This window comes from Branchiostoma floridae, chromosome 10 (genome assembly GCF_000003815.2).
Source record: "Branchiostoma floridae strain S238N-H82 chromosome 10, Bfl_VNyyK, whole genome shotgun sequence".
Taxonomy (NCBI): domain Eukaryota; kingdom Metazoa; phylum Chordata; class Leptocardii; order Amphioxiformes; family Branchiostomatidae; genus Branchiostoma; species Branchiostoma floridae.
Window position 1 is genome coordinate 16,221,858 of NC_049988.1, and position 15,838 is coordinate 16,237,695.

Consider the following 15,838-nt stretch of genomic DNA (forward strand, 5'->3'; position numbering starts at 1 on the left):
TCCGATGAGGAGGATCCTTGTCATCCACAACAGCTTCAGTACTTTCCGCGGAGCACCGGCACCTCGTAGGAAAGTAGATGTCACACAGGACAAAGGTAAAGGCTAAGGATTGGCGTTTTACGATAGCATGTTCCTTGCCTGTGACTCAGGGGGTGACGGAGATCTACGAGGCCTTACTCAGGCGTTTCAGATGTTCTCAATGTGCTCTGAAAATGGCTGTTTCAACCCTGGTTCAGCTTTAATTCACTTGACATCTTGTGTCTGTTAATGCCTCACAGGGTGACAGCACTCCACGGGGTCTTACTTGTCTACCTCCCAAGCCATGTAAGTGTTATATAAATGGCTGTTTCGACCCCTGGTTCCATTGTTAACTATGGAGTTGACAGTAGACGATGTGCAGACCATGGTGGTTTACAACATTGTTAGGAACGTGGTTCTCTAGTCATTTAGACTGGCTAAAATCGCGCTCCTACTCCTACATGTAGCGCACCTCTTGCTCTAACACCCCGCTAGGTGAGGGGCTGAAGGGAAGGGGCCCATATAGCCACTTCCAGCTAATCCTAGAGATTGTGTAACAGAAGGTTAAATTGGTACAAAATCATCAACGTATTTACAGCAACATATGCTATAGTAGATGAATTGTGTCCCATGTTTTGACCAATAATAATGTGGTGGAATTCTACGAGTACAGTACAGACGGGTTACTCTGGTGTGTCAATCTTCACGTTCGGTTTTGTAAGGGGAAGAGAGGCGGTTATTAGAGTTCAGGAGGCCGTTGATTTTCTCCTATTAGCAGCGAGGTCTCTAATAAATACAGGACATGCTATGTTGACCACGAGCACTTGCGGTCTCCTTGTGATTATACCCCCTTCACATTATATACGATCTTCGGACGTTCTTCGCGATCGCAGGAAGGTCGGCTGATTTTAAGATCTTAAGATGGTCTTGCGTATTTTTCGCCTCAAAACTGTCCCCCTCACATATACGCGAGGCTCGTGAGATCGACGGTGAATAAATCTATGATAATAAACCTCCCATGACCTCTTGCACGCGGACAAGGCAACACAAAACGTTCCTCAAAAAAGGCAAGAGATCAATAAATGTTGCTTATTTTGTTGTCGGAATCTTTTTAACCAATGAATGGAATGCGCGGGCATAATAGAAATGACGCAAGAAAGAAAGTGTGTCACAAAGCCAGCCTACATACTGCCACAGCGGCCACAATGTTAGAATTACCCTCACATTCCCAGAAATTCAATATTTGTAAACAAACGGAAGTCGGGCGAACGTCGCCCGAACGTTGCCCAACTGACGGGCGTTCGCCATCCGATTTGCGTTCGATCATTAATAACTATGTCTTTGCTCGCCTATCGGTCTTCAATCGTTGGATTGACGCAAGACTATTGACCGATACCCTTGCAAGGTACGCACGATTTGTACGCACAATCTGCGACTCGGTAACGAGCTGTGCGACTTTGGAGATTTCCTTCGACTAGTCGCATATGTTAAGAACATGTTTCGCTGCACCGCGACCGTCGTAAGACTCCTGAAAACTGCCGGCGATCCGTAAAAATCGCAAGATAATCGTGAAAACACCGGACGTCTTACTCACGAAAATGTCATTCAGAGTTCGTAAACTAGTCTTCCGATCGAATCGCGCCTATTGTGAAGGGGGTATTAAAGATAGTTTCGACGACCTCTTCATTTGCTGTGAATGATGATCAGGTCTGTATGTCTGTACTGTGTGTAAGTTGACTTGATCTGACACCTGTGGTAAGGGTCATTCACTTCACCTGGTTCCCTCAGGCACTTTTCAAAGTGTCTTCCAATACAGGACAATCCTTGCAGTGAAGGACAGTCGACGAGCCCAAAATAGAGTTCTATTGACGATCTCAGCCCAGACTCGGTTCTTAGACGACTGTCCTTTCGTCCGTATTCGGTCTCAAGAAGTCATCGAAGGTCCGCCCAAGCCAAGCGAATGACCTAAATCTGTTCATGCCCAGTTGCTGGTAACACACGGGCTGACCCAGCCTGCTTACGTGTACTAGGTCAGTCGTCTTATGTGTCCATGCGACAAACATGGTGTTGAGACCACGTTTGCAGAGGGTTGGCATGCACCGTTTAGGCAAAGATTATATTTTGGATTCACGTATTGACTGAAGGAAGCGCACCATTTGAGAGGGAAGCCTTCAACAGTGCACCGTCGACCGTCCACCCTAGGCCTATGGCTGTTCACTGAGCGTGGTCCCTGGAGCACGTATTGGCAGGTATTGAGTGACTGAGACTGACAATCTCTATGCCAATCCTATGTCGTTGCTTGGCATATCTAGGTCGTAGGGAAGCATCAGAGTTGTTATTTCCTGTGATCAACACTTGTAAGTAAGGTACTGTAGTTATAACTCATAGCACGTGCCTCATTTACCAATGATTTGGGGTCTTTGCTGACGTTGGACTTGGGTTGCTTGGAGATTCAGTGTGTGTGTGGTGGGGGTGGGGGGGATCTGTTTCCCTTAGTTTTAAACTGTGATTAGAAACCGTTAGTAATCCTTTTGTTATCGCCTGAGCGACTACCTTACAACTCCTAATGCCAGACAGGCTGTTATGTAACGGTGTGTACAACGTTGTTCACTGTTGACTACGTCTTAGGATCTTTCCCAATTTTGTCTGCCTAGACACAAATATTGTCTCGAAAGTTTGTGCTTCAATGAGTCTGTTTGAATGCGTTGTCTACACACACGCTATCACACGTAGTGCATAAGCTCTGATTAATTCAACTAGCTTATTACCAGACAGAAGGTGGATTGTTTTTATGTAGACAGCTGTTCCTGTCATGGAGTTAGAGGCCTTTAATCAAAGTTGTTCATCATGTGTTAAACATGGTGGAGAATCATCATTAATTCCACCATGCAGGATAGGTTATTCTTGATGAGGTGTATGCTCAAGAACAATTATGGTACGGTTTGGCAGGGGGCGTCGTAAACTCGTGTCAATCTCATACCAAAGTAGCTGGTAATGTTGACTCGTAGATTACAGTGACGTCATGGTAGAATGTTATGATTCATCTACTTGGCGTTTTCCTAATTGTTTGTTATGGCGACTTGTTGATGGCAGTCGCGAAACGCCGACGTCGTAAAATTCATCTTATGTTCTAGAATTATACCGTCGCCCTGTATAAAGTAACACGCTTTAAGAGGAGGTGTAGTTACTATTTGTATTAGTATAGTAGTTATTACAAATATACCGAACGCCCTCCGTTGGCCTTCCCACTTCCATATAAGGAAGTTTTCGTGACAAATCGGCTGTCTCCGTTTCGTTCGGCTTCAACATGGCAGTCAGACCGGTTCAGAACGCTTATAAATAATTCAGCTTGAAGATAATTCAGTGACCCGAGCGTTCAAAATAAATAAGCCTGGCCCCGGTCGACGCCTGTCATTGGTGCCGCCATCTTTTTTTCGAACCTTTTGTGTTCGGGGTTCGACCCGGAATGAATTAGCAGTCACGGACCGTGAACATCGATATTGCGGTCTTGCACTGTAATTGGACTGATTTCAAGAAAGTTGAAACAGCAGGACAAATCACAATAAGGTAAGATAGTTCGTCTTCGCGAAGAGAGATTGGTGTGTTCTTAATGTTGGAATTTTGCCAAGTGCCGTTATCGGTCAATCTCGTCTTGTTGTGGGTGGGATTTAAATTTAAAATCACCTGAGTAATCGTACTATGCGACAGGTCGACTTTCTGTTTATAGTACATAATACTACAGCATAGTATGTTCTCTAATTACGTTGTGTAACCTGTATGTAGTAACTACCATGTAGAAGTCAAGACGCTGTCTTCAAGACGATGTCTTCGTAGGAATGTGTGACGTCGTTGTACTGGGGCCTTGCGTGTTTCTTTGGTGTTAATTTGAAATACCAGACAAGCACTCCACCTAAAGCAGACAAAAGGAGATATTATGCTAAGCGCTTTAAGTCCTTATAGTCAAAGGTAATTACTTGTGAGTTGTGAGTGAATGGCTCGGACTCAAAGACTGTATTGGTTGTAACTGTGGAAGATTAGACCCCCCAACCATTTTACAGAACATTTCTTCGATCAGATCAATTTCTCCTACTAGTCAAGAACATTATACAGTTCTGCTCCAGTCTATTCTGAATCCTCTTAGTTGTGAATGAATATCCCAGAAACTGAATTGGTTGTACGTGTGGTAGATTATAGACCCCAACCATCTTACAGGGCATTTCTTCGTCCTTGCTGCAGTCTATTCTAGTATTCTGAACCCACAGTCAGCTTGCTTGTAAGAATCTCTCACCCGATTGTGAAGGACGTGAGGGTGACTTGAAGTTTTCTACGGCCAACAAACTGTAACATTACAAAGTAAACCCCGTCATCAGTTTCTGTTAACCTGTATCATCTACGTGTCTTGCGGATAAAACGACATCTCAAGCCACATTTTTAACATTCCTAAGAAACGAGATGAAGCCGAACAAATGTATTAGAATAGTTTTAATACCATGTTTTAGATTAGTCTTAGAAACCATGTTTACTGTATTACGACCTCTTGTATCTATACGCCTGTACTTAGCCCGATAGGGCATGAATGTGCTTTTTCTTGTTAACAGGTAGTTATGTTTTGGTACCATTATTGACAGACCGTAGTAGCTTTGGTCTAGCGACCAGATTTGACCCCGGAACACGCATAGTTGATAGATGACCCTCTGGGGGCCTTCCTTGGGTAGATCCGGGTGGTAGATTGTTCGTGAAGTTCTCATGGCTGAGTCACGTAAGAACGAGGTGTGTTCTTTAATACCGGCGTGGACTGACAACGTCAAACAATTACTCTTCCCTAACGGCATCGGATTACGTTCGAAGAAAAGCCGGCTTTACGCATGTTGTTGTGAATGAATGCGCGGGTTTGTGATTGATCAAGAACTCGCTTGCCTCGGCCGTTCAACTGAAGGAAACACGTACACGTATGCTGCTGGTGTGGGGTTTAAACAGTTCACGTCCAGGAATGGTTGATATTCTAGGGACGTTGTCGGTCCGTGCACGGTGCGTGGCGTGTAGTGTAGTTCGTTTGAGGTGACCAACGGTCCACCGCAGCATTGGTGACCAACGATCCATCCAAAGCACCTACGAGCATTCTCAGGTGACAACGTCAACTCCCGGGTGACGCCCCTGCGTATTTTACTCCCACGTCCAGAGGAGCAAGACTGTGACCATGGGGACGGACAACTTTCCCGTGTCCTCTGATTCTGTCATAAGCCTGAACGAAATGGCTATGAGCACTGAAGGGGACAAACTCTTCCAATATCAACGGAGGGTTCTCAGATTCACATTTCTGGCTGCCAGAGCTGTTAGAAAGCTTCGGAACGGTCCGAGATATGGACACAACAACGGGGAGGCCTTTCCGAGACCCACGTGTGTTAGAGAGATTCCTAGAGTACGGAGGTACTATCGTCCTGTGGAGTATCTAGACTTAGGTGAGTCAGATATATATTATAAATATTTTCCATAGCTATAACTTAAGTTTCTAACATATGCCGGATCGTGTCCTCAACTGTTTTCTGCCCTGAGGCCTCACCATTCCTGGTCTTCTGTGCCCAAATTCCTCGTCACAGTCCGAAGGTGTATAGGTATGTTGTTCTGAAGCAACAGAGGTGAAGTTTATCCTCAACACATTAGAGAAATGGAGAAGGCAAGGACTAAACAGTGTTTTATACGGGTACTTGTTTCTTCTGAAGATTTAAGAGACAATCCCTGGGAATAATCACTTGATGCTGTTTACATTTACATTTACATTTGCATTCCTCGAGGCTGTTGAAGACACAGATATGCATCGCTTGTTGGAACTTGGGTTCAGTCCAATATATTCTGAATGCTTGGCCACATAATGAGAGGTCTGTGTTCATGTTGTGGCCTTGAACAATATTTTCGTTGTCGGGATAGACTGAAGAAGAAGGGAAGGGGGTGGGCCCTTTGGTCGCGTCTTCCAGACATCCGACATTATCGTAATCAATGACCAGTGACCACGTTTAGATCTCTTTTCTTGACATAAAGGATCTATTGTGGAAACTGTTGTTTACAGACGGCCATGTAGCTAACATACTGTAACTGATGTACGTCCAAATCCATACTTTTAACGTGTACCAGACTGCCGGATTATGTGCCTCCCAATTCCGTTATAATCACCTTGTTTGTGTCCCAGGCACGTAATTTGTAGCCACGCCTGTGTGTACCACGTGTGGGATAACGGTTGAAACGACCTTGCCTCGTAAGACAACACGACGTGTTCTTAGCGGTGTTGGGTTTCAAAGCAAAGCAAGGCATGTTCTGCCCGTTACCTTATGTCAGTCTGGTTCCTTTTTCGCACAGTTTAACTTGAAAAGAACGAATTGTTGGAGGGTAAACTGGTCAGGTGAAACGCAACAACCCACCCTTCCCAAATTTGCTTTGAGTATGTTTTCCCTTTCGAACGCGCCAAGAACGGTCGTAGACAAGGTCGCAAGGCATCAGAAGTCTCATGAGGAAATCTCGATAAAAGCTTTCTAAGCTGGTTATTCCTAGCTGTGCCTACATTAGTGCACGTGACGTGCGTGTTATTAAATAGGCTAATGTGATGTAACGTTAATGTACTTCTTTTAGATATGTTACTATCTCCGGTCACTACTGAATCACTATCTCACTTATGTATGTCCCTTTAGTTCTTGTAAGACTGTTTGGTATTGTGAAGATGGCTTGCACATTTTATTTGGGATGTCATTGTTTATGCTGCTTTGAGGTAGCATGCTTTAATTCCCCATTAGATTATTCGGGATCTTCTTTCCTGTCATATGTAGCATTGCTGTAATTTTCAATGTTCTTCTAATTTCAAGATGGCTAAGAGTGGTAGCTTCGCAAAGGTCACGGCGCAGGTTAGGCGTTTTCCACGATCTTTGTGTCCCTGACCTTCCCACGATTGCACCTGTCATACAATGCACGTGCCTTCCGTGTTACCGGGTATGTTAGACAGCGGTTGATTGCCCAGGTGTCACATGTATAATTTAGTGATGCAAAAAGTGATCTCGATCCAGTTTTATAGCTCACTGAAGAGCTAGTCTTCCACTGGTCGTGACAGAGAGGATAGATGCTATGTACAGTATTTTCGGGTTCATTGTATCTGGGAAATGCCCCTAGCTCTTTCCGACAAGTAAAAATGAACAGTACACCACGGCTTAGTCCTGTCTTAAGGACTGCATCCCTTTCCGGTAGCGTACATGTCGGGTGAGCAACACAGCTAGAATCGAACTTAGGGCATTTAATTCTGGAGGCAGGGCCGCTATATATAGCTAACCACTTGACTATGCACGCTCAGATATCCCGACATTCGCGTCCTCGTTGCTTTGCACCCATACGTGCATGACTGTTGAAGCTCAGATGACAACGTTTATTTTGATGGGAATGTTTGACATCCGGGTCAGAGGTCAGTCCTGATGAGTGATGACTTCTGAGGCGGTCATGTCAACCCGTCAGGACGGACTATTTTGTCATCCATCACTTACACCTGTTTACCACCTTTTGTTACGCTTATTGCTTCCCCTAGCGGTTTTTTTGGAAACCGCAGGTTGCAATAATATGATTTCCATCGAGGAAAAATTTCTTCCCTTGCGGATGTTCGCGCCCTTAGGATGTTTTTACAGCTACGTATGTTCTGTTATCGCGCGGCCTCCAAGGCCTCGCCCCTATGTCAAACGAGGTCAAAAGAGCTCAAGGTCAAATAGACAATCCAGGAGAATTATGTTCAGTTCTTTCTTGAATGCTAAACCTTTTCATCGATCCAACCATTCATAGAACACCTGGGTACCAACTCGTTGTACACCTGCTTACAATGGTGTTGAAGACTCCCATAGGATCCATCTGAATATATGGTTTTAGAAATAATAATAATAATGAATTGAATAGTGAATTGAAAGTAGTCTTCACCAGACTCTTACTTTGACAGGCAGAGGTGTAGAGATTGGTCAAAATTTGATTAAATGCTTTGATAAGAAAGTAAACTTTTAGCAATGTCCCATATGGCATGGAAATATTTCGTTCGTTTTTTATTAGAAAAAAGGATTATATCCTAAATATGAAACTGAAATAACTTTTCAAGCGTGGACTAAACGCCATTTTGATTGACCTGTGCCGCTCATCACAGACCAAGGGGATTGTCGGTGTGGTTAAGGCTTAATGTTCTTAGGGCATGCTGCCGCATGGAACTGGTAGTCCGAATTCCAGGCTAGAGGCCCGGTGAAAGTGTCACATATCTCGCACTGACAGCAAATGTCGCCAAGGAGTGCGATGTCGACAGCCAGAATTAGGCATAAGGATGCTTTACACAAAAAAATCATAGAAAATAAACAATTTGTCAAATGGGGATAATAACTGTATCATCGTACTCTTGATAAGTCAGAGAACATTGTGGACTTCATTCAAGATGTCAAAATGTATTCTAAGACGGCATCCGGCGCATCAAAGTTGACCATTTCGCTGAGGTGTCGGCCCCATTGTTTTTCAATGGGATGGCCCCACGCCGAGAAATTTGAAGTGGGCACCACATGGGGGTTTGTGGTATCTGTCTAAAGTAGTGTCTTCGGGGTTGCATCCTGAAATCTACTGTCCCAGTTCAGTTAGCCGTGTCTTGACGTTCACTGTTTGAGACTTATACTTGCAAGTGGATTTATGAGTTGGACCATTGATACAGTCAAGCATTGCGTCGATTCAGCCGTCGATTTGCTTGAAGCCAGCGATTTAGCCGGCGATTTGTCTTGCACAGAAGGTAGCATCTGATTCGGGCGTCGATTCGTACAAACTGCAACTGCTTCATTTCCATTGAAACCTATAATAGATATAAAAAATGCTACTTATTGTCTGTTACCACCCAATATAACGTTATGTATAACGTTATTTAAAAGTAGCTTTCCGGTCCCTGTCATATTAACGCTATGGCGTTTGATAGTTAGAAATATACAAGTTCATTTATGTAAATACTGCATTATAATAATAATCTGGTGTATTTTGCAGCCAGTAGCCAATATTATGTACCTCAAAGACATTTGACGCCTTATAGCAAGGTAGCTTGATGATTTTTGAAGTCCAAATGACATTCTACAATCACTAAATTAGATAGTAAATAAGATTCAATAATCAGAATTAACGTACACGCAATCGTGATGTCATAACGTCTAAAATATGGACAATACTAATAACAGTTGCTTTCCTGATCCCTGGTATTCTAGGAAAATACAACACTTTCAAAGCCTTGTAGAAACGTAACTAAGTAATCAATAGCAGTCAAATGGATTTCTACTCGCTCTCGACGGGTTTTACTATCAAAATCAAGTGATAAAAGTAACGCACATTTTTTAACCTTGACGCCATAACGTTTGAAATTTTTGGATAAGTCATTTATGTAAATAATACATTATATACATCCAAGACAAGAAACGCCATGTATCAAGGTCGCTTAAAATAATGATTGTAATCCAAACGACATTCAACAATCATTGAATCACTTGTTAAATCAGATTAAAGCATCCAAATTACCGCACATCATGTCATCGTGACGTCATAACCAAATAGAACTTGTAAAGACGTAGTTTTCTAGTGCCCGAAAAAAGGGTTTTATATGCATAAACTATAATTTGCAGCAAAATTAAACAACTTTGATTAATCACGCTTCGTTCATTCTTCACTATACTAACAGCGTCTGTAATCTAATAAAATAATATTCAACGCACATAATACAGTTGTGACGTAATGATGTCTGCAAGTGCAGACTAGAACTTGTAAATACGTAGTTTTCTAGTGCCCGAACAAAGGGTTTTTATATGCATAAACTGTACTTGGCAGCAAAACTGAACAACTTTGATCAATCACGCTTCGTTCATTCTTCACTCTACTATGCAGAGTCTGTAATTTAATAATAATATTCAACGCACATAATACAGTTGTGACGTAATGATGTCTGCAAGTGCAGAATAGAAGTTGTAGAGACGTAGGTTTCTAGTGCCCGAACAAAGGGTTTTTATATGCATATACTACAATTTCAGCAAAACTGAACAACTTTGATCAATCACGCTTCGTTCATTCTTCACTCTACTAAACAGAGTCTGTAATTTAATAATAATATTCAACGCACATAATACAGTTGTGACGTAATGATGTCTGCAAGTGCAGAATAGAAGTTGTAGAGACGTAGGTTTCTAGTGCCCGAACAAAGGGTTTTTATATGCATATACTACAATTTCAGCAAAACTGAACAACTTTGATCAATTACGCTTCCTTTGGTCTTTACTATACTAAACAGAGTCTGTAATGTAATAATAATATTCAACACCCATAATGTCGTTGTGACGTAATGATGTCTGCAAGTGCAGAATAGAACTTGTAAAGACGTAGGTTTCTAGTGCCCGAACAAAGGATTTTTGTATGCATAAACTACAATTTCAAGAAAACTGAACAACTTTGATCAATTACGCTTCCTTTGGTCTTTACTATACTAAACAGAGTCTGTAATGTATAATAATATTCAACGCACATAATATCGTTTTAACGTAATGATGTCTACAAGTGCAGAATAGAACTTGTAAAGACACAGGTTTCTAGTGCCCGAACAAAGGGTCTGAACATGCATAAACTGTACTTGCCAGCAAAACCGATTAACTTTGATCAATAACGATTCGATTATTCTTCACTAAACTGCAAAGCGTCTGTAATCTAATAATAATATTAAACGCACATAATATCGTTGTGACGTAATGATGTCTGCAAGTGCAGAATATAACTTGTAAATACGTAGTTTTCTAGTGCCCGAACAAAGGGTATTTATATGCATAAACTGTACTTGGCAGCAAAACTGAACAACTTTGATCAATAACGCTTCGTTCATTTTTCACTATACTAAACAGCGTCTTTGATCTAATGATAATATTCAACGCACATAATATCGTTGTGACGTAATGATGTCTGCAAGTGCAGAAAAGAACTTGTAAAGACATAGGTTTCTAGTGCCCGAACAAAGGGTCTGAACATGCATAAACTGTACTTGCCAGCCAAACTGAACAACTTTGATCAATAACGATTCCATTATTCTTCACTAAACTGTAAAGCGTCGGTAATCTAATAATAAAATTCAACGCACATAATATCGTTTTAAAGTAATGATGTCTACAAGTGCAGAATAGAACTTTTAAAGACACAGGCTTCTAGTGCCCGAACAGAGAGTCTGAACATGCATAAACTGTACTTGCCAGCCAAACTGAACAACTTTAATCAATAACGATTCGATTATTCTTCAGTAAACTGTAAAGCGTCTGTAATCTAATAATAATATTCAACGCACATAATATCGTTGTGACGTAATGATGTCTGCAAGTGCAGAATATAACTTGTAAATACGTAGTTTTCTAGTGCCCGAACAAAGGGTTTTTATATGCATAAACTGTACTTGGCAGCAAAACTGAACAACTTTGATCAATAACGCTTCGTTCATTTTTCACTATACTAAACAGCGTCTTTGATCTAATGATAATATTCAGCGCACATAATATCGTTGTGACGTAATGATGTCTGCAAGTGCAGAATAGAACTTAAAAAGACGTAGGTTTTTAGTGCCCAAACAAAGCGTTTTACATACATATACTGCCCTTGTCAGCTAAACTGAACAACTTTGATCAATCACGCTTCCTTTGGTCTTCACCATACTAAACAGAGTCTGTAATCTAAAAATAATATTCAACGCAAATAATATCGTTGTGACGTGATGATGTCTGCAAGCTAAGTGCAGAATAGAACTTGTAAAGACATAGGTTTCTAGTGCCCGAACAAAGGGTTTGAACATGCACGGGTTAGTACTCAACTGTTCCTTTTTAGTTTCTGATTCAATATTTCAGACATGCTTTATGATTTTTTTCCCTAGACTTTCTGGAAAACTCGAAAATTTCGGCCTTTTTTTATCTCCCAGTCCTTTGAGTGTTATGTAATCCAGATACACACAATGTCCAAAAATAAGAATAAATGAAGCGTGATTGTTCAAAGTTGTTCAGTTTTGCAGCAAAATGTAGTTTATGCATATAAAAACCCTTTGTTTGGGCTCTAGAAACCTACGTCTTTACAAGTGCTATTCTGCACTTGCAGACATCATTACGTCACAACGATCGATATTATGTGCGTTGAATATTATTATTAGTTTACAGATGCTGTTTAGTATAGTGAAGAATGAATGAAGCGTGATTGTTCAAAGTTTTTCAGTTTGGCGTCAAAATGTAGTTTATGCATATAAAAACCCTTTGTTCGGGCTCTAGAAACCTACGTCTTTACAAGTTCTATTCTGAACTTGCAGACAACATTACGTCACAACGATATTATGTGCGTTGAATATTATTATTAGATTAGAGGCGCTGTTAAGTATAGTGAAGAATAAATGGAGCGTGATTTTTCAAAGTTGTTCAGTATTGCTGCCAACTACAGTTTATGCATATAATGAATGAAGACCTTTATTGCACATTTTTGCCCCACTGGGCTAAGTACAGGTCACACGGTAAGAATCACATATATGTAACAATGGAAACAATCATACACATCTATATATGTAGATGTGCGTCTAATCTATTCTAAGACATTCGACTTCCTCTCGCTTCTTGGTAATTGTATAAATGTAGCTAGCTGTATGGTTGGTTAGAGTTGGTTTGTCAAAAGCTGTCAGGAATATAAATTTCTCTTTACTATTCAAGTATCTAAAGTGGGGATATTTACTTAACACATAGTCAAATAAAATGCTCCTATCGCTATCATACAAAGGACAATCCATAGTAAAATGTACTTCATCTTCTACTTTCCCTAAACTACAAAATTGGCATATTCTTTGATCTAGAGGAGTGTGGTTATGTCTTCCTGATTCGATTCGTAATTTGTGGCAACTGATTCTTAGTTTGGTGATGGTAGATCTGTGTCGTACATTGGCAATCTTAAGATATTCTTCTTCTTTATAAGATTGTTTTAATAGTATGTATGTTCGTAGTTTGTTTTTCGCAGTCGCAACTCTTTTATCGTTGTGGATTTCAGATAGAAAGGTCTGGAAATAAATATCTTTTAAACGTTGATAGATTGATGAAATAATTTGAGGTGTACTTGAGACTGTTGACTGGGCGTTTTGCCAGACGAAAGCATAGCCACATTTCTCTAGAGTGTTGCGTACTTCAGAGGCCCAACATTTAGAACCTGATGCTTCTAAATCCATTTGGCACAAGAGAGCATCTGCTTGAAGGCTGTCAGCTGGCACGTTCTTGCTAAGTCGAATGAAATACTTGATGGTATTTAGGGAGGCCTCCAGATGAATGGGGTACCTCCCTAGTTCTGCCTGTGCTGCGAGATTACTAGCTGTTTTGGGGACATTGAGTGAATATTTACAATATTTTAGGTGTACAGATTCAATGGGACAATTTTTGGGACTTTTCAGAGATCCCCATATTTCGGACCCATAAAGTAATGTAGGTTTAATACAAGAGTCGAAAATCTTATTTTTAACAGCTAGTGGGCAATCGGCTTTGTCAAGTGATTGCCTAATGCTAAACAAAGATTTTAGACCCTTGTTTCTTAGATGTTTGTTGTTGGCCTTGAAAGTCCCAGCTGCACTTACCACTATACCTAGATAACAATATGACATAACAATTTCAATTACATTGCCATTAAACAAAAAGAAACAATTCTTTGGTAATCTACCTCCCTTGGTGAAGACAATAATCTTGGTCTTTTTTAAATTCACCTTCAGGTTCCAATGTTTACAATATCTTTCTAATCTAACTAAACATGATTGCAAGCCTTGTTCAGACTCGGAAAACAATACAAGATCATCTGCATACAAAAGACACGGTACTTTCCTATTGTGTAAACTAGGAGAGTTGCAACAAATATCATCAAACTCAAAAGTTATATCGCTAATAAATAAATTATACAAAGTTGGACTTAAATTACAGCCTTGTCGGACCCCACAGTGAGTTAAAAAGGCTCTGTAAGGCCGCCGTTGGTTTTAATGCAATTTGTAGTTTTTGAGTACATGTTTTTTATTGTCTTTAAGAATTTTCTTCCTATTCCAAGGTTGTTTAGTTTGAAAAATAGACCTGCTCGCCAAACGGAGTCAAAAGCTTTGCTGAAATCCACAAAACATGCATAAATTTTTGCATTTTTGCTTAGGTATTTACTGACTAAAGTGGTTAACACAAACAAATTATCAGATGTTCTAAAATTTTTCCTAAAACCGGCCTGTTGAGGTTTGAAAAGGCTGTACTGTTCTGCATAATTGACAAGACGATTGTTTAAAATAGAGGTGAATAATTTTCCTAAGCAACTAATGATTGATATTCCCCGGTAGTTATCAGGGAGTGAGGTATCGCCAGATTTATGTATGGGTACGATATGGCTGAGGGACCAATCGTCGGGAAAATAACCGTTCTGTAAGCAGGAGTTAAATAGGTGTAGTAATGGGTTCTGTAGGATTTGTTTACCGCATTTCAACATTTCATTTGTTACCATGTCGCTGCTACTAGATTTATTGTTCTTTAGGTTTGAGATTGCCGTGTTTAATTCTTCAGCTGTTATCGGGGAGTCTAGTGTGGAGTTTTCTTCAGGTGTGAGAGGAGATTGTGGATGTATTTGGGCGTTTACAGGGGTGGAGAGTTCAATTTCAGAATTGTTAATAGCGTCAGTCGAGCGTTTGTCGACTGCACTAAAATGTTCCAACCACATCTCATTTGGTATTTGGGAATTTTGTTGCGTTTTATCTGGTTTAAGTTTGTCAATTAGTTTCCAAAAGGCATTTGGATCTTTTTCCCTAAGGGAAGAAAGTTGGTCCATGATTTGCTGGTGAAAGTCTCTCTTCTTCTTTCTTAATAGTTTTCTATACTCCTTCTTTCTTCTGAAGAACTTTCCTCTAACATATGAGTTTGACGGATTTTTCTCAAGTAACAAGGCCAAGTTATTCAATTCGCGTTTCATTTCAGTACAGCTTTTATCGTACCATTTTTTATTTCGGGCTTTTTGTGAACGCTTTTTATTGACTTTTACATATAATGATATATAAAAACCCTTTGTTCGGGCACTAGAAACCTACGTCTTTACAAGCGCTATTCTGCACTTGCAGACATCATTACGTCACAACGATATTATGTGCGTTGAGTATTATTATCAGATTACAGACGCTGTTTAGTCTAGTGAAGAATAAATGAAGCATGATTGTTCAAAGTTGTTTCGTTTGGCGTCAAAATGTAGTTTATGCATATAAAAACCCTTTGTTCGGGCTCTAGAAACCTACGTCTTTAAAAGTTCCATTCTGCACTTGCAGACAACATTACGTCACAACGATATTATGTGCGTTGAATATTATTATTAGATTACAGACGCTGTTTAGTCTAGTGAAGAATAAATGAAGCGTGATTGTTCAAAGTTGTTCAGTATTGCTGCCAAGTACAGTTTATGCATATAAAAACCCTTTCTTTGGGCACTAGAAACCTACGTCTTTACAAGTGCTATTCTGCACTTGCAGACATCATTACGTCACAACGATATTATGTGCGTTGAATATTATTATCAGATTACAGACGCTGTTTAGTCTAGTGAAGAATAAATGAAGCGTGATTGTTCAAAGTTGTTCAGTTTTGCAGCAAAATGTAGTCTATGCATATAAAAACCCTTTGTTTGGGCACTATAATCCTATGCCTTTACAAGTTCTATTCTGCACTTGCAGACATCATTACGTCACAACGATATTATGTGCGTTGAGTATTATTATTAGATTACAGACTCTCTTTAGTATGGTGAAGAATAA

The 15,838-nt window shown here is 40.4% G+C and overlaps 1 protein-coding gene and 1 long non-coding RNA gene across 9 annotated transcripts in view; one reads left to right on the forward strand and one right to left on the reverse strand.

Moving 5' to 3' along the window:
* Positions 1–15,838, forward strand: part of LOC118424720 (E3 ubiquitin-protein ligase Midline-1-like) — a 73,266-nt gene that overhangs the window by 36,965 nt on the left and 20,463 nt on the right. The window contains exon 1 of one of the 8 annotated variants that reach the window (XM_035833410.1): positions 28–95. The exons of 5 other annotated variants lie outside the window; for them this stretch is intronic. Coding sequence is in view for 1 of the 3 variants with exons in the window: in XM_035833406.1 (XP_035689299.1) it covers positions 5,216–5,477 (262 nt within the window). In the remaining 2 variants the exon portion in view is untranslated. Of the gene's footprint in view, positions 1–27; positions 96–3,475; positions 3,586–5,075; positions 5,478–15,838 lie in introns of those variants that run through there. 2 more of the 8 variants (XM_035833409.1, XM_035833406.1) reach the window with 2 other exon arrangements.
* Positions 8,318–15,838, reverse strand: part of LOC118424781 — a 10,891-nt gene continuing 3,370 nt past the window's right edge. Inside the window, exon 2 of the long non-coding RNA XR_004832241.1 lies at positions 8,318–8,854. This is a non-coding gene — a long non-coding RNA (uncharacterized LOC118424781). The remainder of the gene's footprint in view (positions 8,855–15,838) is intronic.